Raw genomic sequence first — 27,158 nt, 5'->3', positions numbered from 1 at the left:
CAATCTGGCAATTTGTTCCACTTTTATAAATAAGAACTCTGGCCTTTTGACTCAAAAAGGAAAACATCATTATATATGGTTCAGCTTGGCCTCATTTTCTACACATTTGTTCAAAAAACTTTACACATAATTGCCGTGGTCAAAGAGGGCAAGCCTTGCTCCTGTACTTCTTCATATTTGATAATTCACACTGACCAATCTTGGCAGTCATTTTTTCAAAGCATAAACTGAGGGGCCAACATTAAGTACAAGACATGTCTTGCCCCGTAGTCTTGCTGGTGTCAAGATGTAAGTGCACAGCCAGTCAAGGCTGGTCCATTAGGACCAATGGAACACTGCTCCATCGAACTCAGCCTGCCCTCAGTCAGCGCCCACCTGCCTGTCTACTTACTTGCAATCAGCTCAGGATTGGGGGGGGGGGGACGGACAATGACAACTACCTATCAGCTCCCTCCTTCTTAGTCTTAATGTTGTCCTTGTAGAACTCAGCAGGGAGGAGGGTAGGGACAAAAGAACAACTAGTTGGCTCCATTGGCGTAGCGTGGGGGGGTGCAGGGGGGGCGGCCGCACCAGGCGCAACATCTGGGGGTTAGGGTTAGGGGGCGCAAATCCACGGGTTAGGGGGCGCAAATCCACGGGTTAGGGGGCGCAAATCCACGGGTTAGGGGGCGCAAATCCATGGGTTAGGGGGTGCAAATTACTTGCCTTGCCCCGGGTGCTGACAACCCACGCTACGCCACTGGTTGGCTCTACCTGTCATTGGCTCTAGCATCACCTACCACTGCTGGTCTCACTACATCCTGCCCTACCAGCTCCAGTGAGCACCAGCCACCACTGCTGTCAGCAGGTCCTTGATCTGTATGGAAAGGCAGGAGTTCAGCTAGCACACCATTGCTTTGCTGAATCTCCTTCCCTACCTGCTCAGCAGGAGTCTTATTCTGCTGCACATCAAACCGGGGAGGAGGGTAGTGAGAACTGAGGGTGAACAAGTTAACCTTTAAATGTGCATTTTAAAGTTGTAGGTACTAAAATTTTTATGGCAAAAACTTGGATTGGATGTTTTATTTACTGCATGGGCATTGGAAAAACCAACTACTTACACACACATGCTTCACCCTTCAGAAATGTTTGCTATCACATTTTAAAACTTATCTCTCCAGCATGAGGGCTAAAAATATATTGTTAAGCTACAACTTGACATTCCCTGAATTTTTACTGTTAATCCTAATTCTTGCCAAGCTTGGAATGGTAGACGCACAAGTGGACCCATACAAGGGATACAGCCTCTAATCTCCCCAGCTGCTCAGACCTGTGATATGGTCTCTTTAGAGGGTGCGGAAGGTCAACTTTGACTTCAGCTCACAGTGCCTCCATGCCACAGCCCAAATAGTTGTAGATGTGGTTTGGTCAGAACTGGCTCAGCGTGGTGGCAGCTGGCTCCCTGATACCCTCCCTCCACTGTTGTATAAAGAGCAGAGGTAGCCAAGGGAAAGGGAGGCAGAGAGTGGCTAATAGTCTACATGAAAGAGGTCAGTCCACAGTGGAAGGATGTGGACCACTGGGGCACTATCTGTTGCCGAAGGACCATATTTCATCCCAATGTTGAAACTAGCAAAACAACTAGCAGCAAGGACTGCAAATTCCAGGAAAAGGACACCCTTTGAGAGTCAGAAACTGAGAAGGGAGAAATAATGTATTGTGGAAGCTTTAAGCACCAAACCGGTTTGCTTTATGTAAAGTCAGTTGAAACTGTTACATAATTAAAAGACAGGTGTCTGCAATGAACTGGGCTTCTTGACTGAGGAAAAACATACATCCTCTATGTTATGTGATGAAAGATTTGACTGAAGGACTTCTTTTCTATGAAGGAGCAGTATCTCACAAAGGGGTATACCACTTGACCTGCTCTATTTTTTCATAACTGGTCTAGCAGGTTTTCCTGTAATTTAATGTGTTACCTGTATCTGAGGTAACCTAAAGCTTCTTACCAAGCACACAAGCGCTCTTTTCTATAATGCAAGGCACCTGCAAGTGGTATCTTTAAGGCTCTTAGCAAGTTGTTCACCTGCTATTTCCCTGCTGGTGGCAATTGACGGAATTTAGTAAAATCAGTACATTTCTGCTTTGTTTTTATGAATGTGCATGTCCACACACTTCAATAAGATTACAATATTAAAACTATGTCCATTTTAAAAACTGGAATTCTGAAACCTACATCACTATAGGAGAGATATTTGATTCTTTGTTGTCTTCTGATTTCTTACAACTACTTGGCATCAATGTATCTATTTAAAAGGCCAGAAACTATGTACTGTACTGTGTTCATTGCTTAGACCAATAGTTAGCAGATGCAGGGTTTAAGTAGGCAATTTAAGCAGCATCCCTTCAGCATACTGAGCACCTAAATGGACACTTTTGAGAAAATACTTTCTGTTTGGCATGTATTTTATCTATTAAAAACAGTAAATTATTAAGCAAAAACAATGTAACCATCCTCTCAAACATAAAAACTTACAGCAAACTGCTTGCATCAATGTTAAATTTGTCCAAGGATTCTACTATTACTAGAAGAAACTATTGTCTCACAACATTTAGCCTCTACAGTATTTTTCTCAAGGAATATACAGCAGGTTGTTTTTTTCTAATGCAAAGAACACTATTGGTTACTGAACAATGTCTTTAGTTTTCTGGCATTACAGTCAATCTCACGTTATTATAATAATTATATAATTCATTACACTCATAGTACACATTAAAACATTATGAAGTCACACTGCTGGCAGAGGAGCAAGGTGGGCAAATGTACTATTACAACAATGGGGTAGGAGGCTCTATCACCCATAATAACTTGCTGTCCCAGAGCTGTTAAAAACAGGCAGTGCAGGCTTGGGGAATCTCAGTATTTGGAAACTATTATAAGATTCCTTCAAGGCCCCTTTCAATTCTGCAAACTTCCCTCCAAGGACTTGGTTTTTGAAATATTTGCAGCTCTGAAGCTTCTCTTTGGCTAAGGCATCAAATCATCAACCCATTTGTAACAGGAGTCCTATTAAAGTCAAAGAGACTGCTATAAAATTGATAGATGGCAAACTGATACTTATAGCTGCAAATCACATACTTCAAAATAGTCTCATTGACTTCAGTGATACTACTTCTGAGGAAATGGCTGAAGGGGTGCAACCTACACATAACTCTGCACACAGCAGCCTTTACTCAATAATGTCCTGCCATCAAGAGCATTGTCCTATGCTTTTGCTTATGATGCCATGCCTTCAGCAGCTACAATGTTTCTCTTCCAAATAGAGTAGGCATAAAAATTAGTTTCGCACCTCACATAGAGTGTCTCAACCAGAGGCCCTTGATTTTTATATGAAATACACATACATGAATCCTCATATGTCTTTGCAATACAGGGGCAGGATGCTATTCAAAGAAGTGACTCATACAGGGTAAGGTGTGATGGGCGGGGTTTGCTGGAGATGAGAGATGCACAAAGAAGGCAGGACAGTCTGTTTCTGGATTGCACACCACACTGCAAACCTGCACAGATTTATCTGGGGGAAAGTCCCACTGAATTTAGTAGGACTTGTTTCATATAGAAATGTCCTCTAAGTGCTACAGAAAATATTATTTTTATTTTTAAAGATTTCTATCCCACCCTTCTTCCCAGAGGAGCCAGGTTAACAGAAGAGATGGTGATGTACTGCACATGGGCTAGAGAGTGAGTCTCACTGAAATAGTAGGACTTACTTTTGAGAAAAGAGTAGGCTCAAACAATAATTTAGCCAATTCTATGCAGGTCTACTCAGAAGTAAATATTCTGCAACGGAATTTACACCTAGGTAAATGTTACAAGCCTGCAGCCTAAGGCCTGTAAACACACTACAGTGTAAGCCCCATTGACCCATTGACTTTCTAAGTAAACTTGCATACGCTTGCACAGTAATTCTCTACACTTTGTTCAAAATATTAGAATGTTTGAATGATCACGTCTACATCAATGAATCTTCCTAAATGCAAGCAGTAGTTTGCCAAACTTTGTGAAAGTGTAGTTTAAGTCTAAAAATTTGATAATCCTAAAAGCAACATGAATAGCAATCCCTGTGAAATACAGGATTTTGTGGGCTCAAGGAAAGATGTAAAAACAATGTTTGTGGTAACACACAGGGGAAGTACCGATTTACAAGTTCTGTCCTGATATCTACAGGTCTATAAGATGGCATACAAATTTAATAAATAATAATAATAGAAGTTAAACAAGGCTCACAGCTCCAGTCTGTATAAAAATAAGCAGCGAGATTTGAAAATAGAAATGATTCTAATTAAAACCAGAGAAAGAAAAGTGGCTTTGGCCATAGATCTAAATTATTATAGCTGTTGCAGAAGAAGGTGATTTCCCAAATGTTTGCCGTCACCTGACTTTATAGCAACAGTTGAAACAGTATGGTCTGGTGGGATATATTATGATGACAGGAGATTGTGTATATATACAGGGCCAGATTTAGGTTTGATGAGGCCCTAAGCTAATGAAGGTAATGCGGCCTTTGTCAACAACAAATTGCCGCTGTTTTTTTGTGTTGAATATATGCTATATGGTAATTTATGGACCTAATAGGTATCTAAAGCCATTTGCCACTGTTGCTGTAAGTATGTGGGTTTTATTTTGTTTTTTATCTTCTATTTTGGAAATGTACATCGAGTGCTTTTTTCCTTTAAATTTTTTGGGGCCCCCCAAGAGAGCGGGCCCCTAAGCTATAGCTTGTTTAGCTTGTACGGAATCCTGCATACACACACACACACACAGTGGTTAAAGTGTGGCTTAAATGGCATTGCCCACCGTAGTGGGTGAAGTTCCTTTGGAGGAAGGTGTGCGCCAATGATGCCCAGGCGCACTTTGCCCAGGCTGGCCCTTCCCCACCTCTCGCGAACGAGTTTGCAGCCCCTTCGTTCCCGGTGTGGCTCCAGAGGGGGAACCAAACGAACCGACAGCCAGCTGCAACTGGCTGGTCACACATACCACGGTGTTTTTCATCATGGCTTTGACGGTGAATCCATCGCTGACCTGCTTCTTGCTTCTTCTGGCATGTCTCAGCGGCTCCTGCAGTTGTGGGGGTCTGTCTTTCTGGGGGCTGGAGCCCTCTTTCTCCGCCACCATCACCTCAGGCGGCTGCTTGGGAAATTAAAGAACTTGAGGACGGAAATTCACAAAAACAAAAAACCCGATAACGACCTTTTTTTTTTTAAGCACTCCTCCCCTTCCTAAATTCCGTCCCCCTGCATCAGCTCCTCCTCAGCCCCCGCGCAGGCTTCTGTGCAGATTCGGGATGAAGGAAGGGGGAGGGGGAAAGATTGGCCTGTTTCTAACACCAACTCGCTTCTAGGGACTCCGTTGCTAGGCGACGCATCAACAACGAGCATGTGCATCTCGAGAACGCTGCCCGTGCCGGGAGCCTCGACACCACCGCGAAGCTGGGTTCGATGCGCACGCGCGGTAGCAGCGACTGAAGTCCTTCGCCTTCTTGTCTTGCCCTCAGTTGAGGCGAGGTTTTTCTTGCCTCGGCTGAGAACCTACGAGTGACTCGAACCCGGAAGGACCTGAAAGGCGTGCAAAGGTCTGCCGGGAGGCGAAGCGGGGCCCGGCACCGCTTCTGCGGGACTGGGGCAGGTTAAAGAGGACAAAGTATCCGGCGAGAACAGAGCATGCTCGATAATTCATATTAAGGTCGCTGCGCCGTCCTCACCTGCCGTTGAACGCCCCAACGTTTATGCCAGTTGAAGAAGATAGGGAAAATTAGGTTGTCCTATTATAATGAGAGATCGTGTCTGCTCCTGGTCCCGGAGAGGGAAGGTTAATAGGATTGTGTTCTGGGAAGTACCGTAGAAAGGAAAAAATAAAGACAGAGATACCACCTCTCATGGAAATAGAACCACACAGAGCTGGAGAGTTGGGAGCATAGCTGTCAACGTTTCCCTTTTTTTAAGGGAAATTCCCTTATTCCGAATAGGATTCCTCGCAAGAAAAGGGAAAAGTTGACAGCTATGGTTGGGAAAGAACTGACGGTCATCTAGTCCAACCCCCTACAATACAGGAATCTCAACTTGCGATCCTCTATCCACTTTGAAACTAGAGTGGACCCCCCTTAGCTTTGCAAATGCGCTAGAAGTTTATTGCAATGTACTAGCAGTTTTATTGCTGCACCGCTAGGAGGGTGCCTCTCCATCATCCCCACCCCGCCTCCACTATTACCTCTTGTGAATTATTTTTCTTTTCCTTTATTTCCAAAACACTGTTTCGTATAGAATTGCTGATAATACAGACAGTGCAGAAATCCTGTGCGTGCTCCACTGAAATAAACAGGACTCGTTTCCAAGGATCTTAACTGATCACTCTCCACTCCTGCAAAAGCAACTCATGGGACAGAATATATATTATCTATTGCTGACTGCTGTTTATTTTGGGAGACAAGTGCACCTTCAGGGGTGAAGTCAACAGAAGACTGTTGGAGAGTTACAGTGTCTGCTGTGGCTGTAGAGACTGATATGGGAGAGACATGTTTTGTTGCAACTGAAAAGTTGAAGGCTTCCGGTTGTGCTGATACAGATGCATCACAGCATTTCTTCTCTCTGCACTCCTCCCACATATCATTCCTCCTCTGATCACTGCTGCGGATAAACCACTTGACTGTCTATTGCCCGGCACAGTGATTGTCTGCAAGCATGGTGGGGTTGATGTTGCCAGCATTCATGTCTCATTTGCAGACATCTTTGTAAGAGTTGATTCACCAATGAGCCTGGTGCCTGAAGAGCATGTCGCTGGGGATCCTGTCATCTTCCATTCTGTGGAATATGTGTGTGTACACCCTCCCTACACATTATGCCTGTTTTACTGCTTTTGTTTGACTGGCATATCATATTAGATTTTAGTACAATGATGTTAATTTTTTTATTGAAGTTCCCATAATTTTTGGTGACTTGTGCTTTGAACACACTTGATAAAACTAAACATCATTTCATTTGGTAACTTGGCGGCAATATTACTCAGAAGTGTCATTTAATTTCATAGGTCTTCTTCCCAGAGAAATGGGGTTGATTGCAGCCTTAGGTTATGTACATTTATTTAGTTATTTATTTACATTTTTATACTGTACTGCCTTTCATCCAAGGATGACAGGGTGGTTTGAATATAAAAGCAATACATACTATTCTAACAAACAAAAACAATACCATCCCATACAGTTTAAAAGGCCAAAGGCTACCTGGGAGTGAGCATCATAGAATTCATTGACTCTTACTTCTCAGTAGATATGTAGCAGGTTTGTGCTGCATTTGTCATAGGACTAACCAAGGCATATCTTTGCTGTTTTTGTGCTTTTAACTGATTTTAATTATCCAAAATGTAAATCTCCTTGAGACTGTGGTTTACAAGGTGGATAATAAATCAACAATAGTAATACATACACACGTCTGTTCAGAATTCAACGGAGCTTACTTCCAGGTATAGGATTGCAGCTTAAATATCCTGGGAGGTGTTTTAAACTCACACTTCCTTATTGTTCCTTTCCCAACACTTCAGTTGACATTTGATTCACCTTTGACACATTTCTTGAGAGTGGTGGAACCCAGCGGGACTTACACCTGCGTAAAAATTTCTATATGAATGTGCTGCACCTGCTCCAAATACGCATCCTCTCTCTCCACCTCATAAAGCTAGTGAAAGCGTGATAAGCAAAGGCAAAAAGGTCATAGGATATGCCTGTGGAACGAAGCAGTAGAGGAATGCCGTGCTCAGCGCGCCCACTCCCCTCACAAAGGTTGAGGGCAAATTATCCCACCCGCCCTTTAGATCACTGAAGTCCTAAATGCCTGAGGCGGGACTCAGACGTCGCTTTTATTCCTGTCTCCTGGTATTGAACACAACAAGGCGGCGGCGGGAGGGCAGATACCTGTATTTGCTTGTGCTGTGTATTATTGCTGTAGCGACGTCCTGCTTATGTGCTATTTATAGACATTAGCAGGGCGAAGCGGGGGAAGTGAGCAAGCAAAGAGACTACGTTTCCCAGAGTGCACTGCAGCAAGAAGCGCCTCGCCTGCGCAGTATTCGGGTTGCAGCTCCGGCGGCCTGCAGGGAGCGTTGTATCCTGAAGGTTGACATTGCTGTGAATGTGGACAGGGCAGGCTATGTGAGCGCCCCCTCCTCCTCCTCCTCCTCCTCCTCTGGCTATGATAGGTGAGTGGGACCCGGATGCAACGTTCCCCTTTGATCCCCTCCCGGCACTACGGGGAAATGGCGGGCGGGTGAAGGGTGTTCGTGGTTTTCCAGGAACAGTGCAGTTTTGCTGAATATCCTAATCCCTATGTATGAACACAGAAATACACCCACGTGACACCGCAGCCTGTGAGCTCCAGTTTATATAAATTCTATGTAGCTCGTACACTGCCAAAATACCCGCTGAACATTTTACTTTCTCCATATACATACATATATATTCCACCTTTTTTTTTGCATTCCATCCCACTTAACAAATAAAAACGAACGTATTTTTCATTATAGTCAACCAAGCTTTTAGGTATTTAACAGGCTTCTGATCCAAACAGTAATGCTGTTCATATCATAGAAATGCCTTGGTTAGTGATGGGGGAGGGGGGGGGAGACACCTTTCTCCTAAAAAGAGCAGCCTACTCTTGTGTAACACCAAAAGCTCACTGCCTCCTCCATCTGGATGCTACTTTGCACATTCAGCCCTCCCCAGTGTGAGAGCCAAAACACCAGGTTAGGTTAAGCACCCCTTAGGGAGAAAAAGTTTTCACTGTGACACTTATTTTTGAAAGCAGCAGCAGCAGCCAAACTAGCAGCTGTTGCTGGCGAGGAGAGGTAATCAGCCAGTAAACAGCTATTTCTTCCTCCTGGACCTTTTTATTTTTATTTTACCTTATTTCTTCTTCCTGTTGCCCTGTAGCAGAAAATGGGCACTGCTGCCCTGTCTTGCTGCCCTGCTGCTGTGGTTCTTGAGCTCAGGCAAGCTAGAGAAAGTGCTGTCTGCTTCTCTACCTTCGTTTTCCAGCTCATCCCCTCTAGGCATAGGCAGAAGAAAGCCAGAGCCCCTACCTTGTAACCTTGGTGGTACAACGTAAGTTAAGGAGCAGCCACCTCATCCTCTCATTCACCTGTGGCTTGGGGCCCTGTGAACTCAGTCCTTCCCACCGTACTGTCAAGAGAAAGGTGATGAATAAGGAAGCAGAGGTAACTGCTCTTCAAAGAGCAGCCTCTGCCTGCTTTTGCTGCCTCTGGATGGCTCCTAGTCTTTACTGCTGTGCCACTCTAGAAAGGGGATGCCCAGGAGCAGGCAGAGTCTTCCAGAGGGGTCTGGCATGTGATCAATCACCTGTGGTGTGCAAAACAAGTGTATGAAATGGTCAGGCCACACCCATTGATGCCATGCAATCCCTGGAGGGATGGCTGGGGTGAATGTGGCCCTAGATCCAATAAATGAATAAATAGTTCCATAGAGAGAACTCAGGTGAGATCGCCAACCCTTTGTGGTATACTGCTCAGAGAGAAAGGGGAAAAAGCAGAGAGTAGGCAGAAGCAGGTGTCCTTTCTTTCTCTCTAGGCAACACTATGGGTGTAATCCTTCCCACTGTGTTGTCCTCAGAAGATGAACAAGAGAGAGGAGACAGTAGAAGCACAGTAGAGACACATCCTCCCTCTTTTATAGTGAGAGAGTTCAAAAGAGAAGGTGCTGGACTGGAGGTTACAGAAGTTTGGTAGGGGTACCTCTCCCTTTCCAGCTTCTCCCCAATCTCTGTTGCAGGGCTTAAATAAGATCATTCATGTTGGTGGAGGTCATTGGGCGAACCTAAACAAAACAACTCTTCTGAAACATCTGTTTTGATGAATTAAGATTTCCCATTAAGCAAAGGGGACTCTCTTTTATTTAATATTATTTATTTACAGCATTTGCACCCCACTCTTCAGCCAAAAAAGCGTGGCTTACATACAAACAAATTAAGACAAATGACTATCCGTAGGCTTACAATCTTAACAAAACACAACACACAAGGGACAGGGAAGGAAGAACAAAAGCAAAAGCAGGCAGCAGTTTCTAAACAGTTTTTTCTATGATGACTAGCTGGCACATAAACATTGTGTTCTCCACATCCTTCATTGGTAAGAAGTCCATTAGCAATGCCGGACTGGAGGGTTTAGTTTGCTTTGGATGAGATAGCACAAAGACACATTTTATTTACAAATATAAACAATGGAAGCAACTAGGCTTTAGAAACAGCTAGCCGAGCTATTGGTTCCTAAAGAACCATTGTTTTAGCTACCTGAATGGGACTGCCCACAGCACAATTAAGCTACCTCTAGTGAAATATATTCAAACTGCTTCTTCCCAGCTTACAACTGCAAAATCAGGCTTCTCTTCCCCTTAGCTTCCCAACTCTGATGTGTATTGCATTTCAGAAGCTGGAGAGAGAGCCCATTATCAGAAATGTTCCTCTTCTTTTGGTCACACCCCTGTCCACTTGGGCCTGCTCATATTAATCAAAATAGCTGGACTCACAATAGAAGTTTCTGCCACCATGTGATCTGTCACAAATCATTCCTGCTATGATTCATAGCTATTGGGCCTGAGTTGCCAATTTCACTAGGATGCAAGGCTTAAACAAATTTTTCACCATCCAACAGAGAGTTGCAGCACAATCCAGTACATGATTACTTGGAAATTAACCCCAATCGTGTTGAGTGAGGTTTATTACTAGAAAAGCTTGCATGGGGTTGCAGCCTTAAAGTAAAGGTAAAGGTACCCCTGCCCGTACGGGCCAGTCTTGACAGACTCTGGGGTTGTGCGCCCATCTCACTCAAGAGGCCAGGGGCCAGCGCTGTCCGGAGACACTTCCGGGTCACATGGCCAGCGTGACAAAGCTGCATCTGGCGAGCCAGAGCCGCACACGGAAACGCCGTTTACCTTCCCGCTGGTAAGCGGTCCCTATTTATCTACTTGCACCTGGGGGTGCTTTCGAACTGCTAGGTTGGCAGGCGCTGGGACCGAGCAGCGGGAGCGCACCCCGCCACAGGGATTCGAACCGCCGACCTTTCGATCGGCAAGTCCTAGGCGCTGAGGGTTGCAGCCTTAGGCATGGCTAAACCAACGGAAAAAAACCAGATTAAACACTATATAGTCTGAGGTTATATTGTGGCCCAGACCACACCAGTGATGTAACCATATTGTACTGGAAGGAAGAAGTAGATCATTCCCATAAGCCTCTTATTTTATTTATCCCAAGGATCTATATGCACCTCAACATAGTAATTTTTAGAGGTTCCACTTCAGTTATTTGGGACTTTATATAATTAGTAATTTGTGGTAATTTATACCAAAACAGAACAGATGCATATTTATGTTGTTTCAGCCATATTTTTTAAAAATGCTCTTTGATACATTTTAATCGATCAGTATATTTTGCAATACATTTTGTGGTTGGTTGATTCGTGGATTTAGGTGTTCACAAGTGGACTGGAATGTCTGTGAAATGTTCAGAAAAGCTGTGATGGTTGCATAGTGATACTCGTTTACTTCTGAAGGATGTGTTTTTTATATCCCCAAGAGATTGTGCATCCTTGGTCTGAATATCCGAAAAGCTTTTAAAAGTTAAGTTTGGTGGTTTAGTCTGTGTGGGTTTTTTCCCCCTTTTCTTTTTTTCTTTTCAGGCACTGAAAATACTAAGTGAAGTATTTGTAATAGCTCCCTTCATTTTAGTTCTTGCTACTGTCTTGCATTCCAGAGGGAATTTGTGGAAAGTCTGGCTTTCAGTAAAAAGCTGTGTGTGTGTGTGTGTGTGTGTGTGTGTGTGTTTCTGTTCTTCAGTAAATAATGTGGAATACTGAGGAAAATTCTATACTCCTTGATAAAGCATACATTTGTTGAAATATTGTGTGCCAGTCTGCTGCATCTTGTTTTGCTGACAGTTATTGTTATCCAGGGTAGAAGAACTACTTCCTTTCTGGACAGCAGTGGAGAAATACTATCTGCAAAGAATATTTTATCAGGCCTCTAACTCTATCAGTAGCTGTTATGTGCGGGGCGGATTGATCTAAATAGTCAATTTAAATCAAATTTCCAAGGTTCTAATGCATATATTTCCTGAACAATCATGCATACTAATTGGTTGCTATGAAAATTAAGTGGCACATGTTCACAACTGAATATAGCTTTTATACTACCCAGGAGAATAATCCAAAACCTCTCTTCATGGATACTGCTTGCCTTTTGCACTACAGAAAGTAGACTATACACGCTTAAGGACACTGAGGAATATCAGTTATTTGAAGACTGAACCCTGCAATCTTATACACATATACCTGAGAGCAAGTCTCCCTGGGTATCAAGAGACCTAGATGTTTACTCAGAAGAATAGGGTTACATGGTAAGTGCCCAGAACTTTCCAGACACAAGCGCTGGTAGAAAAATATTATCCCATGGTATGGAAACTCTACCAAATTAAACTCAAATGAGCTCACAGTAGACAAAACTATGACTAATAAAAGCAATACATATAGTTTTGCTGAATTGATTCCGTTGTGAACCATAAACACAGGCTAGCTGATAAAATGTATCATGTTAAAACTCCACTTGCGCAGCTGATAAAATTAATCAAGTTAAACTACGTATGCAGTGTAGCAGGGTGGTTGATACCAGTTTAGATAACACACATGCTTTGTTTCTGGCTTAAATATGGGAAAGCAACAACAAAAAGCATCATCACTGTCAAAAACAATACCATATCATGAAATTTGTGGTGTGTAAAACATGCCACTGAGAAGAGCCTCTTTAAATGGTGTATTTTAAGGGACAAAAAACCATAAACATTGCCAGAGCCTTGTGATGAAAATCATGTCCCCTGGGTTGGGGCCCTTTTAACCTATTCAGTAATCCAGCCCTGGTAAAAATGGCCACAATTTCTGTCATCATCAGAAGGTGCAGCACCAAGTATATATATTATTGACTGTTCTGTGACCTTTCCATAGACCACCTGAATGGATCTCACAGACCACAGTTTGAGAACTACTTAGTTCTCCTAGAAGACATTGCAGCACAGCCATGCCCATGTGATGAACCTCTGCCTTACACATTTTTGTGTGTGGAGAGTCCTTTGATGATTAAATGCAAAGCATTTTGTATGCAGTTGCATGGAAGAAAGTGATTCAGCTTAATTGATCCATTGCTTGCATTCTGAAAATGCTGTGGCAAGTACAGTGGGCACTAAACTGCAGAATCTCATGTCCTACCTTTCGGTCAGAAGGAGAGAGAGGCTGGGGAGGTTGAATCAGTCTTGTTCATCCGAAACAGATGCAGCGCACTACCAAGACTGACTTTTGCAGGGCATTAAGTGTTCCAAACCAGCAAGCAGTGCTATTTTTTTATAAAAAAGGTTCCAGAACTCCACGAATGCCTCCCTTGTTCTCTTTTAACGGCAATGGTGTCCACCTGAGAGGTGCCGAAACTAAATTCCTGTGAGTTCCGTTCCAGCTGAAAAAAAGCCCCCCAGTAAGGAACATAATGCATGCATGCAGCCTCAGCTTTGGGACTGTGCGCACCAAATCTAGTGAAGGGTCTCATGTGTGGACACCTTATTTTCTGTGTTTGCATAAGAGGAAGAGTTACGAGTTTGGAAGCAAGCTACAGGCTTGCATGGGCCCTCTCCCAACCCCTCCATCTCCCTCTGTAGGGTAGAGAGAGATGACACGGGAGACCAGGATTTAGAATCATAGAATCATAGAGTTGGAAGAGACCACAAGGGCCATCGAGTCCAACCCCCTGCCAAGCAGGAAACACCATCAGAGCACTCCTGACATATGGTTGTCAAGCCTCTGCTTAAAGACCTCCAAAGAAGGAGGCTCCACCACACTCCTTGGCAGCAAATTCCACTGTCGAACAGCTCTTATTGTCAGGAAGTTCTTCCTAATGTTTAGGTGGAATCTTCTTTCTTGTAGTTTGGATCCATTGCTCCGTGTTCGCTTCTCTGGAGCAGCAGAAAACAACCTTTCTCCCTCCTCTATGTGACATCCTTTTATATATTTGAACATGGCTATCATATCACCCCTTAACCTCCTCTTCTCCAGGCTAAACATGCCCAGCTCCCTTAGCCGTTTGAATCTCCAGTCAGCCATGAAGCTCTCTGGGTGACCTTGGAGCAGTCAGTGCCTCTCAGCCTAACCTACCTCCCAGGGTTGTTGTGAGGATTTAATGGGAAGGGGAGAACCACATACACCACCTTGACTTCTGTGGAGGAAAAGATGGTACATAAATGCAATAAATAACTAAAAGTTTGGTATCCCCTTGTTCTTTCTGTGCTGCCCATAACCATGGTTCAGACGTACATGGACACTGGCCTCTCTCCAGGATTCCTTCTGACTGCAGAAGCTGGTTAAGATTTGGGGGGACTGTGTGTTTATATCCTACATGCTGCTCCTGATCATCAGCTTTATGTTTGTACTGCCCGGCTGGGTTCCCTTTTCAGTCTTAATTTTATAATAAACTGAAATAATTTTGGGCACACATAAGGTTTGCGTTTCTTGCCTTTGCTGATCTGGTATCCTCTGTGGAATACATTCAGTAGAAACATCTGTTCGAGACTTCAGAATAATTACAATATCACTAAAAGCTTCGTAACCAGATTACTGAAACTTAATGTTAAAAATCTGATTTTCATTGATCTAATCCTTTCAGGTTGCTTCTTTCTTTTTTTTTCTCCCCTCAATGAAAAAAAGAAATGACAGCAGGACAAAACTGATTAGTATTTACATAATGTGAATTTTAGTAGGCTTTCTTTTTTCTGCTTCTTTCTTTTTTGCCTGTTCAAGTATACTTCTTTATCAAGCTCTCAAGGCCTTTTCACCTATGTTGACCCTCTTCAGTTATGTGCTATTAATTCATCCTTTTACCATTGTAATCAGCATTTAATGTTAGATTCTTCTGGGGAGGTTTTGCCTTGTACCCCACCACTTTTTAAGGTGAGACTGGCATATATGCATTTGCGGTGTTGCCTTGGTTTTGGAACTCTGCTCAGTGCCTTTCCTTTTGTCATCCCCCGCCCCCAATCTGATCCTCAGAGTGGGGTTTTTTTAAGTGATGTTGCTGGTTTCACTAAGTTGTTGTTTGTTTGTTTTTTGAAGCAGCACAGTAAGTCCCACAGTGGTCAGTGGGGTTTTTCTCCACTTACATGAACATAGGATTGCAGAATGGTGCTAACTAAGGCTAACTAGTGAATTGGTGACTAACTAGAGATTTGCACTACTTTCAACTAGCTGCTCATGCTCTTAAACTAGCTCTCAACTTCATCCTCTCCTTGCTGTTCATTCTGGAATTTTTGATATACTATTCTAACTAAAGCCTTGTGACATGAACATCAGATCATTGTAAGCATTGGGTTGGCTGTAGCTTTTGTTGAGCAATTTTGTTGATATTACAATCTGAATTTTAAGTGCTTCTAAGCCAGCGAATATTTGAAGTTCCCCATTAAACCAGATTTGGTGGTACTAAAACAGAAAACTAAAAAGTGCTACCTGGCTTTGCATTGATGCAAAACACTTGTATATATCTAAGTGTTTAATAATAATAATAATAATAATAATAATAATAATAATAATAATAATAATTTTTTATTTATACCCCGCCCTCCCCAGCCAAGGCCGGGCTCAGAGTGGCTTACAAGCAATAATAAAAACAAGATGAATGATTACAACTTAAAAACAAAAATAAAATACAACATTAAAATAATGGAACATTAAAATATTAAAATGTAGCCTCATCGCAGGAGGAGAAGGAAAAGAAAGAAAAAAAAAAGAAAAAAAGAGAGAGGGAGGGAATCAAATTGGCTCCAAGCCAAAGGCCAGGCGGAACAACTCTGTCTTACAGGCCCTGCGGAAAGAAATCAGATCCTGCAGGGCCCTGGTCTCATGAGGCAGAGCGTTCCACCAGGCCGGAGCGAGAGTTGAAAAGGCCCTGGCTTTGGTTGAAGCCAATCTAACTTCCTTAGGGCCTGGGACCACTAGGGTGTTGTTATTTATGGACCTTGAGGCTCTCCGTGGGGCATACCAGGAGAGGCGGTCCCGTAGGTACGAGGGTCCTAGGCCGTGAAGGGCTTTAAAGGTCAAAAGCAGCACCTTAAATCTGACCCTGTACTCCACCGGGAGCCAGTGCAGCTTGAAAAGCACTGGGTGAATATGCTCCTATGGCAGAGACCCCGTGAGGAGCCTTGCTGCAGCATTCTGTACCCGCTGGAGTTTCTGGGACAGCTTCAAGGGCAGCCCCGCATAGAGCAAATTACAGTAGTCAAGCCTGGAGATGACCGTCGCATGGATCACTGTGGCCAGGTCGGGGCGGGAAAGGTAAGGGACCAACTGCTTGATGTGGCGAAGGTGGAAAAATGTCGCCTTGGCTGTTGCTGTAACTTGCGCCTCCATGGAAAAGGAGGCATCAAGGATTACACCCAAACTCTTAACGGAAGGCAATGGCACTAATTGGGCCCCGCAAGAGAAGGGAGTTGGTCCCTCATCCCCATGCCATCCCGACCTAGCCATAGGACCTGTAACAACTGATGTTGTTTGTGTTAACTTAGCATTAAAGAACAGAACTGTGTGGTCATTATGAAATATTTACTCTGGATGTTTGATTATCAGATGAGCAGAATTCCAAATAAGTGCTATTATTTATATTTAGAATTCCGCTCTTCTACACAGGCGCAAAATGTAGTCAAAAGGTCCAAGATTCCCTCTGTGCAGACATAATCCCAGTCTCTCTCTCTCTTTTTATATTAAATCATGACATATCAGTTTTCCTGAACCAAAAATGGGTTAGAATAAAAAAAAAAAAAGAAATCCAGACCCAGTACTTAAAACACATCGAATATAAAAATACAATAATAATTCCATTTGAACCACAAATCCACAGTTGGCAAATGAAAACTATATCGCACGGTTATCATATCCAGCTCCCCAGGGTTAGATGAAATAGATGAGTTTTGTAACTCCTCCAGAATACCATCAAGGACAAACAATATTTGATCACACACTGAGGTCATACAGGATCCTCAGAGTGATTGTAAAAACTCTTCCCTTAGCTGTTGATGATTTTATGTAGTGAGGTAATATGGAACAGAGTTGATTTGATGAGTGCAACTGGTGTGAGGGGTTTGTAAAGTGAAAGACAGGCCATAAAGCATGTTGTCTCAAGACCGTGGCGCATTAAAGGTTAACAGTAGCACCTTGAATGCGACACAGATGTGAGATAAGTTTGTCACAGAACGGGTTGTATACATTCTTGTCTCTCTGTGTTCTTCAGGAGATGAGCTGCTGCTAGGAATGGAATTTTCTGAAAATCCTGATTTGGAGCTTATTCACATGACAATTTTTTTACTTCTTTCTCCTTGATGTTGACTATTTTTTATCAGTTTCTCTAAAAAGATGAACAATTATTGCATGATTATATCCACCTACACACGTGTGGGCTGTGCCCACATGAGGGCATTTGTTTGTTCATGGGTCACTTTATGTTCACACATGAGCACTCTCCATTTTATGCACTCTCCATTGCAATCATATCCCAGTGTTTCTCATCTACACTAGTGGGTAGTGCTTGATGGGATATCTTTGGGCTGTGTGTTGTTGCTCCCTCCCCTTGCACAATTAATATTCCCCACCAACCTTAAATTAGGGGAACCTGAGGTCCATTGTAGGCATGTGCACAGGTACTTTTTAGATTCTGCATGTGGGAGGTAATTGGGCATTTAATGGCCATTCCACCACCCACAATTGTAAGATTTGGGATATGGCTGGAGCTTAATTGAGCTGTTGGTACAGAACGGTAAGGTATATCACATTGTTGAGAAATGTTAACATTTAAATTAAAAGTACTCAAAGGTCATTGTAGAACAGATAATTTTATTTTGATTTTATGACCTATGTCTATATCCAATAGGATCCCTGAAGATTAGTGTACAGTGGTACCTCGGGTTAAGACCTTAATTCATTCTGAAGGTCCATTCTTAACCTGAAACTGTTCTTAACCTGAGGTACCACTTTAGCTAATGGGGCCTCCTGCCGCTGCACAATTTCTGTTATCATCCTGAGGTAAAGTTCTAAACCTGAGGTACTATTTCTGGGTTAGCGGAGTCTGTAACCTGAAGCATCTGTAACCTGAAGCGTCTGTAACCTGAGGTACCACTGTATACATTTTTATACTTGCTCAGTGTTTGTTTGTTCTCACAGTCCTTTTTATTTTTTGATCTTTTACTTGGTTTGGTCAATTATTATTATGCAATTGATTTTGTGTTCAGGATTTCTCAAACAAACACATGACAAAAAAACATGCATGAACATTTCAGCAAACATGTAAGTTTTGTGTCATTTCAAAAAAATATTTTTTAGTTTTGTTTTAATTTTGCATTAAATATTGGAAGGCAGCATAACTTTTCAGTGCTTTAGGCCAGGCATAGGCAAACTTGACCCTCCAGGTGTTTTAGGACTACAATTCCCATCATCCCTGACCACTGGTCCTGTTAGCTAGGGATGATGGGCGTTCTGGTCCCAAAACATCTGGAGGGCCGGGTTTGCCAATGCCTGATTTAGGGCCTCTATTAGTCTTGATTTGTCCCTGTGTGAAAACCTGTGGACCTCCTTATGTAGATTCAGGTCCCAAGCAAAATGCAGGAGCTGCATTTATTTCAGCTAGAGTTTACAATGCTGGCAGCAAGCACTTCAAATGTTTGTTTTCCATTAGAATATTTCTGTTTCTGCAAAATTGTTTTTATTTGGCTCTTCTTTCTCTCTTTTGCTACCCCCTCCCCCCCTGCTTTAATCTCCTGAAATAGCAGATTAAGCTAAAAACTTTTCCCCAGTACTTCTAACAGTTTTCTCCAGAATTATCTTGTTGGAAGAAAATATTCCATCTGCTTCATTCCTTAACATAGCAAACCTCCTAAGTGAGCCTTGTGATAGAGACTGGCTGAATTCCACACAATGTGGTTGTTGGCCCCAAGCAAGATGAACACAATCTGTTTTCTCTAGTTCTATTAAAGGGAGAGTCGAGCGCCTTCATTTGCTTCTTGATTTTGTGATGCTTATGTTTTATGCCCTCCTTTCTTATAATAGCAGACTCCCTGCTGCTCACTCATGTTTGTATCCATACAGGTAAGCATCACACACAAATTTAAATACCTAGTGCGGCAGTGCTTTAGCATTTAAAGCCAAATCTTCATAGGCCTTTGGCTGCTTGACTTCAATTAAGCATTTGAAGTTTGCAGAGGTGTTTAAGAACTTTGCATTATTCTTTCCAAGAGCATACCTGTTCTGTGAAAGTTTACCTGCGTAAGAAAGGTGCAGATTGCCAACCGAACATTCTTCTGGTGGATTTTGCCCATATTGTGCACATTGTATTCAAAGGTGTGGTAGAATTCTCTTTTGCCTTCCAAATGCGTCACTATTTTTCCCCCTTTATGCCGTAGGTTTTTAATGTTCTGTTTGATAAATCTAATACTAAAAATGCAATAACTGAAATTGAGATAAAGCATCTGTTTCATTGAGCTTAGCATTTGGTTTGTTAAAATCCACCAAGACTTTTAGGCATAGGAGCCAACTCCTAGGACCAAGGGGTCTTTGCCCCCCCAATAAAATATTTAAGGGAGCCAGCCCCCCCCCCAAGTTGATGGGCATTGCCATTCAAATGGTGTCTGTGCACCACATTATGACGGTTAAGGCTCACTTGCCCCCAATATATTATTCAAGTTGGCACCCCTGTTCTTAGGGGTGCTATCTCAAAGAGACCCCATTCTGCAGAAGTAAATAATTCCTCACCCTTGACGACTCTTCTGCAATTTTCACAAGGCACTGTGTTTTATGGAGCTTTGATTTGATTTGTACCTGCCACTGTTTCAAGATGGCTTCTGTATCTGTCGGGGAATGATGCTGGGAAGGCAAAAACATACAGTGGTACCTTGGTTCTCAAACTTAATCCATTCCGGAAGTCCGTTCCAAAACCAAGGCACACATTCCCATAGAAAGTAATGCAAAATGAATGAATCCGTTCCAAACTTTTAAAAACAAGCCCTAAAACAGCAATTTAACATGAATTTTACTATCTAACGAGACCATTGATCCATAAAATGAAAGCAGTAAACAGTGTACTGCAGTCACACAATCAACCAGTCAGTAGCTGAACTGGGTTCCACACAGTCACAAAAACAAAACGAAAAGAGCCGCAAAAGCAAAAACGCAAAATAAATAACAAAAACAGACCTCAGTGTAACACTCAAAGCAGAAGTGTGACACTGAAATCAGTAGCAGAACACTCAAAATGGAGCACATTTGGCTTCCGAAAAAAGTTCGCAAACCTGAACACTTACTCCCACATTCAAAACAAAAAAATTCCTTCCAGTAGCACCTTAAAGACCAACTAAGTTAGTTCTTGGTATGAGCTTTTGTGTGCATGCACATGAAAGCTCATACCAAGAACTAACTTAGTTGGTCTTTAAGGTGCTACTGGAAGGAATTTTTTTGTTTTGACCATGGCAGACCAACACGGCTACCTCTCTGTAACTTACTCCCACGTTTGCAGTGTTTGGGTTCCAAGTTGTTTGAGTACCAAGGCATTAGAGAACCAAGGTACCACTGTATATACAAGTATTTTAGATGAGTGGGGAAAAAAATCATCCCCAGCCCTTTTGAGGAGTTGGCAAGGTTCACAGTGTTACTGTTCTCTTGAACGAAGCACTGCGAAAATAAAAGATGATGTGGGAAGGGGAAAGCTTCTTAAATAATATTGGGCAGAGCCAGCACGCCTGAATCACCCCTTCTCTCTGCCGTCCAGATACCCATGAAAAACCCTTCTCTAATCAGCTGTTGTCATTTCACCCATTTCTGCTGAGAAGCAAGAGCAAGGGAACCTGGAGTGGATGGACCTCCTCCAGGTCTACATTCCTTAACTGTACCATCAGTAGGTATACATAGGTATCTTCTATGGCCCTCCCTCAATATATGTCAGTATCAGCCTTCACTTCTTTTCTTCTCTTCTTGTTGGCTATCAGGGGGATCTGTCCCTCTCCCCACTGCGATGCCATATCTGTGCATTGCTATTCTTAATAAAAGTGAAGTGCTGCACAAGACTTAGATAGCCATGGTTATTTGCATTGTCACTCATTGAAATGGTTCTTGACAACTTGTGCCAGCATTTGTCAACATTTATATTAAGGTTGCATTGTTAGATCTTACTTCATTCTGCAAATGCAGTTGTTGTTTTTTTGGAGCTGTTTATTTCATCAGCTCACCTGAACTGGGATAAGAACTGGTTATAAACCAGTGCAATATGAGATTGTGTGGCACAGATTAGAAAGCTGATTTAACATGAATACAGTCTTTTAAATCTTAAATTTCTGAAAAGGAATATAATGATCAACCTTTGGAAGATAAAGCACATTCTAAACAGAGAGGCTTAATTTACTCTGTCATTTGCACAGATGAAACAGAAGTGGGGAAAGACAAGAGCTAGTAATATTGGCTGTCATTGTTTCACTTTGAGTGAAACTTACACATATTGCATTGCTATATATTATTACTGTAAAATTAAGGTACTTTGAGCTTTATTTCAATTACATCCAGTACCTGTGGGGTTTTTTTGGGGGGGGGGCGTTCTCGGTGGTTTTTGAAGCAGTGGGCTTTTTTCCTGCAACATCGCAACATTGATTTTCTTAAGCTAAGTGCGCCTATTATAATAAATGTGCTCATTAAATAGCACTGCCTGGTTTCCATCTCCTCCAAAACATGCTGGTTGACGCTGGTTTACTTGCAAGTAAAACTGCAGAGTGTGTAGGATACTCCTTTCGTTATTATTTTACCTGAATAGCACCTTTCATTTTTTAAGGCAGACATCTGGCCAAACGGGGCTCCCAAGCAGACTAGCTGGGAATGTTGGGTGTTCTCCCATTAAGAGTAAAACGCATACATGAACTAATGTGCCAGTTTGACATTTTACTTTGTAAATCAAATCAGAGAATTCTCAGCGATTGTGTAATAGGATGCTGAGCATAACTAGTAACAAAGTGTGAGGACGACGTAAACCCCTCTGACCTTTCCTTAAAAAAAGAATGGGAAAAGCTTCAGTTATTATGGTGAAGAAACACAGGAATGTAGAGCTGGAAGTTCAGCTAATCTGATGTCAACAATCCTACAATTTCTATGCCATTTTGTAGTCTTTCGAAACATGGACACAAATGAATCTGTACTATCAAGATTAAAGATGCCAAGTTCTGTATTCTCAAGGGACACTGCCAGAAAGTGGTCTGGAAAGTACAAATGTTGTGCAAACTGACATCCTCACAATTACTCCCCCCCTCCCACCACCCAGCAGTAGTCATTAGCCATGATGGCTAAATGGAGCCACCATAAGAATCAGTATGTGTCAATATCAGACACCAGGAACAAACAGTTGGGGACTATTGTCCTGTGAACTTCCCAGAGACATCTGCACATGATTGGGAAACCTAGCCAGATGGGCGGGGTATAAATAATTTTTTTTATTGTTTGTTTGTTTGTTTGAAATGGGGACTTGGATTGGAGGGACTTTAGTCTTAGTTACTCAGGCTCCTTCTAATAACTAAACTAAGATTTAAATGTAATAAGGATGTAAATAAGCTGTAAGTGTAATCTGTGTACTGTTTTTCAAGGGAGTGACTTGTATCTCCATATATGGAGATTAATCCTGTGTTGTTACTTGGAACTTCTCAAATGCATTTTAGTTTTTGGTTTTTTTTTTAAATCCACTTATCCTGGGACTTGAAGCAGGATACAACTGTGAAATAACATTCTTTGTAGAAATAGACAATCTCCTGCAAAATGTTTCCGTCGGGTTTCTGCACATGTTTCAGCCTGGAAGAGGAGAGCAGCCCAAATTCACACCCAGAATGTTTTGCGCACTGCCTGGGGGTGACAGGCAGGCATGACAGTTGTCAGCAGGGATTCAACCTTGGATTTTCTCTGCCAGAACTACAACTCTCAGAAACATAAGTCTGTCTATAATCAGTGGAGCGAGTCTTTGAAACCGGGCCTGATCACATCTTGCACAGCTAGTGAATGGCAGGAAGACATCTGATAATAGAAGCCATGGCAGTTTGATCCTCAAAGCACCCACTCTCTCAGCCCATTAAAATGAATGCCTGAGCTGTAACGATGGCATCTTGAGAGACAGCGCCGTAATATATTTCTAAGGTGGTCAGAGGAGAACAATACAATAAATAAATAAATAAAAATGTGTAAAGCGACCTTTTTTGAATGTTGCTGCTGTGGTGCTTTTATTTTAATCTCTGAAGCTTCAGGTAAAGAGTGTCAAGTACAGTTGTACTGAAAACTAGCAACCACTTGAGCATGACAGATTTACAGAACTTAAATGTTTCCACTGTGGCTTTTTGTTTGCTTAGAGAACCACTTGTTCAAACAATAGCAAATGAAAATGCCCATACAGTATTGTAAACCAGAAATCACTATTTTTCATCCTATCGCTTTGCTCCGACAGTCATTGCAAAAAGGTTGCCATTTTATTTTTATTTCCATTCAAGTGCCCTGTATTAATGTGGTTCTTATTTTATGCACTTTTTAATCCTTGTTTAACACCCATGAAACCTATGTCCAAATGACCTCTTCAGATTATGCACCCTACTCGTGGGCCGAGAGACTGAGGAAAACCTTTCATTGAACTTCTCCAAGCCAAAGTGACCTCCTCTGTTGGATTCTCTGGGGTGGGGCTCACTGTTAGCTGTGAGAGTAGCACAAGTTATTTCCCTAACAGTTTTTGTGTGTTGCTGCTGTTGCAAACGGCAGGAACAGCCGTGTGGACAGCCTATCCACAATTTTGCACTTGCCACACTGCCTAGTGTTGTCCTGGGGGCTGTGTGTGTGTGTGTTAGGGAGGGCTGGAAGTGGCAGCTACCATAAAAAATGGTGGTGAACGTGTAGAGAAAATCCTGCGGACAGGGGTTCTTTTTCTAAGGGGACAGGAAGGGTGAGTAAAACAAAAATGACCAGATTATTTCCCCCCCCCCCCGAAAAATGTATTCTGAAAAATTTCAGCTGAGCTCGAATAAATATCATACTTTAACGGGCTCTGATAATAGGCTGCACTTGGGAAATGACATTGATTTTAGATGCTTTTTTTTTATTCCCATAAGCTGAACAGCTATAAAGTATTTTCAATTCCTTCTCATTCCTTTATATAGATTATACTGCCTTGCATTGCAGATGGCAGATGTGGACAAGATCAGCTAGTATTGACAGTTGTCAGCGTTTGACTTGAAAGCACTGGAGATGGGCTTTGTACCAAAACAGTCAGATCGAATCCCAATCAAGGCCGCTGGTGTTAGCATGGCTTTTGTTGTTGCTGCTGTAAATATGATACCAGATAGGAATGGGTTGTACTAAATCCCATTGTAGGGATGTCCCTTTCTTCTTTCCTTGGGTCACATTTTTATTTTAATCAGCTTAGCTGCATTTCTTTTCTGTGGAATACAGTGGTACCTCGGGTTACAGATGCTTCAGGTTACAGATGCTTCAGGTTACAGACTCCGCTAACCCAGAAATAGTACCTCGGGTTAAGAACTTTGCTTCAGGATGAGAACAGAAATTGTGAAGTGGCGGCAGCTAAAGTGGTGCTTCAGGTTAAGAACGGTTTCAGGGTAAGAACGGACCTCCAGAACAAATTAAGTTCTTAACCCGAGGTACCACTGTACTTGTTTGTGAAATTAGTGGCTTGTCACAGCACTACTGCTGCAGAGGAGCAGTTTCAGTTTATTTCCAAGGGGGATGCAAAGGCAGCTCAAAAAATTGGACTATTCTGGATATTGTTGGTGAAATCTTGAACATGTTTGCCCATGAATAAATCTTACTGAACACAGTGGGATTTACGGTACTTATGAGTAAGCATATGAGTCGTGTGTCCCTTTCATTATTTGTATTATTTGTAAAGCCAAAATGGTCACCCCCAATAATAATAACAATTTATTATTTATACCCCTCCCATCTGGCTGGGTATCCCCAGCCAATACGTCACCCCTGGTTTGTTGGTAGCAAATTGGAGGAGGCCATATTGCTGCCTGGTTTTAGGGGCTGCAGTTTGAAGCCCTACACACACACACACACACACACACACACACACTTAAAAACAACTTTTATGCCACTTTTCAAAACAAGGGTTCCTTCCCCCAAACCCCACCCCCACAATCAATAGCATATAAAGGAATACAAAAGGAATATAATAAAATAATGGCATCATCTGAATACAATCACTAAAACAGCATAGAAACTGGAAATTTAAAAAATGATTTTGGTGGTGGGAGATTTGCCATGGTGTGTGTCTCTTTTTCAAACACAGACACGCAACTCCCCCCCCCCCCAAAGCTTATAAGAAAAGAAATACCCAGCCACTGCCATAGTAAGCCCCCAGTCACCCAAATGTGTATATGACTTTGCATTGCTCATGTAGAGGCTACTTTAGCCCTTTGGGGGGGCTTTGCTTCAGATGCTCCCCCTTGAAACGAGGAGGCTGCTCCCTGCATGACTGCTTTGGAACAAGCCCAATTGAACTTGCAGGGAGGTACTGCTTAATCAACATGTGTGGGATTCGGCTCTTAAAGTGTTTAGAAATGGGGTGTAAGCACTATAGAACTATTTCTCCTTAGATTTGGTATTGAGACATGAACATAAGGAGAATTGTTTCAATCATTGCACAATATGCTGCTTCTCCAGTGAATATTAATATTGTTAACACGTCATTCAAAATATGTGGAACATCCATGTCGGTAAAATCATATGATCGTTGTTACAGACAGAATTAGCTTTATCTTTGCTGTATGGGCAGTCAGAAGAGCTGAATTCCTAATCCAATTAGTTTGGCATGTTTGTCATATGCTGAGTAACATTTGCTTTAGGAGTAAATAGAATTTGGTATCTGAATACTGACAGAATCCATTAGAAGTGCATGAAACACCCAATTTTTGACATTTCAACTTGAGATTGGTAAAACTGAATAGTCTGTTCAGTAAACTCCAATGAAAATCCTTGATATTAAATATTTTATATGGCTGTTTCTTTGTATATATTTTTAAAATTTTCTTTGTATATATTTTTAAAAATTTATATATGGCCTATACTTTTAATGCGTAATAACGGTTTGGCGAAGAAGAGTCTGTTCAGTTTGTTTACGACTGGTGCAGTGTTCAGGCACTACCAAAACATTCCCAAAGCCCCCTCTTCCCATAACTTCCCTAGCTCCCTTTCACCCTGTAGGTGATTTGACCGTCCGAACAGAAAAGGTGGACTGTGCCATTGGCTGCCTGTTAGTTGCCATCTACTGTGAGTGACCAAGCCATGCCAAAGCTAAAAGAAAAACTTTTGAGCAATAGACTGGCAACTGATCCTCTTAAATCTTGTCATTGGTGCAAGTGGGTTTCAAACTTTTTTTTGTGGAGCCCCAGAGTTCCTCAGTGAAAAAGAAAAGAGGATGTCGTTGACGAGCAGGAGAATGTTGTGCTGAGGGATGGTGAGACACAACAGGCATGCCTTGTGCATTGTAGAACATCTCCTGGATCATCTTCAGTGTGCAGGGTTTCTTGGCGGAGAAGTCAGTGTGGAGAGGGTTACTTGACAGTTTGGAAAATTACTCGTATGAATGCTGTTTTCCTTTCTTTCCTTACAAAGTTTTTTCTTCAGTACAAATAGTACACAGAGAGAGAGATGTTCCTGTCGTGAACCAAGGAAGTTGCCATTAAAAATTAATAACTAGCCTGGTTTCATGTGGCCTTGTAGCCTCCTGAAGGAGTGAAAATGGTACACTCTGTAAAAACCATCCTGTTCGTCAGGTCTTGACAAATCGGAAGCATTAAACAAACCAACAAACCCCCAAACACTCCATACACAACAGCTGCTTGTTAACAAGGGAAGAAAGGTGACTTGGATGCATCAGTACTTGAATGTCTCCAAAGGACTGGCAAATCATGTATCAGAAATAGTAGAGATGAGTATCTTTGAGCCTGAAAGTGTTACGCCAATAGCGAACTCCCCTATTAAGCTTCACTACTCTGTTTTTTTAAAACTGAAAAACAAAACCCCATGCCAT

General features: G+C 42.2%; 2 protein-coding genes across 5 annotated transcripts in view; one reads left to right on the top strand and one right to left on the bottom strand.

The window, feature by feature from the left end:
* Window positions 1–5,410, bottom strand: part of PACRG (parkin coregulated) — a 210,932-nt gene extending 205,522 nt beyond the window's left edge. Inside the window, exon 1 of one of the 2 annotated variants that reach the window (XM_083732803.1) lies at window positions 5,018–5,410. In XM_083732803.1, coding sequence (XP_083588929.1) covers window positions 5,018–5,155 — 138 coding nt within the window. In that variant the 5' untranslated portion in view covers window positions 5,156–5,410. The remainder of the gene's footprint in view (window positions 1–5,017) is intronic. The other variant, XM_083732802.1, reaches the window with a different exon arrangement.
* Window positions 5,411–8,081: 2,671 nt separating this feature from the next.
* The window catches only part of PRKN (parkin RBR E3 ubiquitin protein ligase), a 612,533-nt gene continuing 593,456 nt past the window's right edge, over window positions 8,082–27,158 (top strand). For all 3 annotated transcript variants that reach the window (XM_083732566.1, XM_083732565.1, XM_083732564.1), the window contains exon 1: window positions 8,082–8,227. In XM_083732566.1, the coding sequence (XP_083588692.1) occupies window positions 8,221–8,227 (7 nt within the window). In that variant the 5' untranslated portion in view covers window positions 8,082–8,220. The remainder of the gene's footprint in view (window positions 8,228–27,158) is intronic.

Source organism: Podarcis gaigeae, assembly GCF_964106915.1.
Source record: "Podarcis gaigeae genome assembly, chromosome: 3".
Classification (NCBI taxonomy): Eukaryota; Metazoa; Chordata; class Lepidosauria; order Squamata; family Lacertidae; genus Podarcis; species Podarcis gaigeae.
The sequence above is the reverse complement of the archived record's forward strand: the minus strand, read 5'-3'. Positions and strand labels throughout refer to the sequence as shown.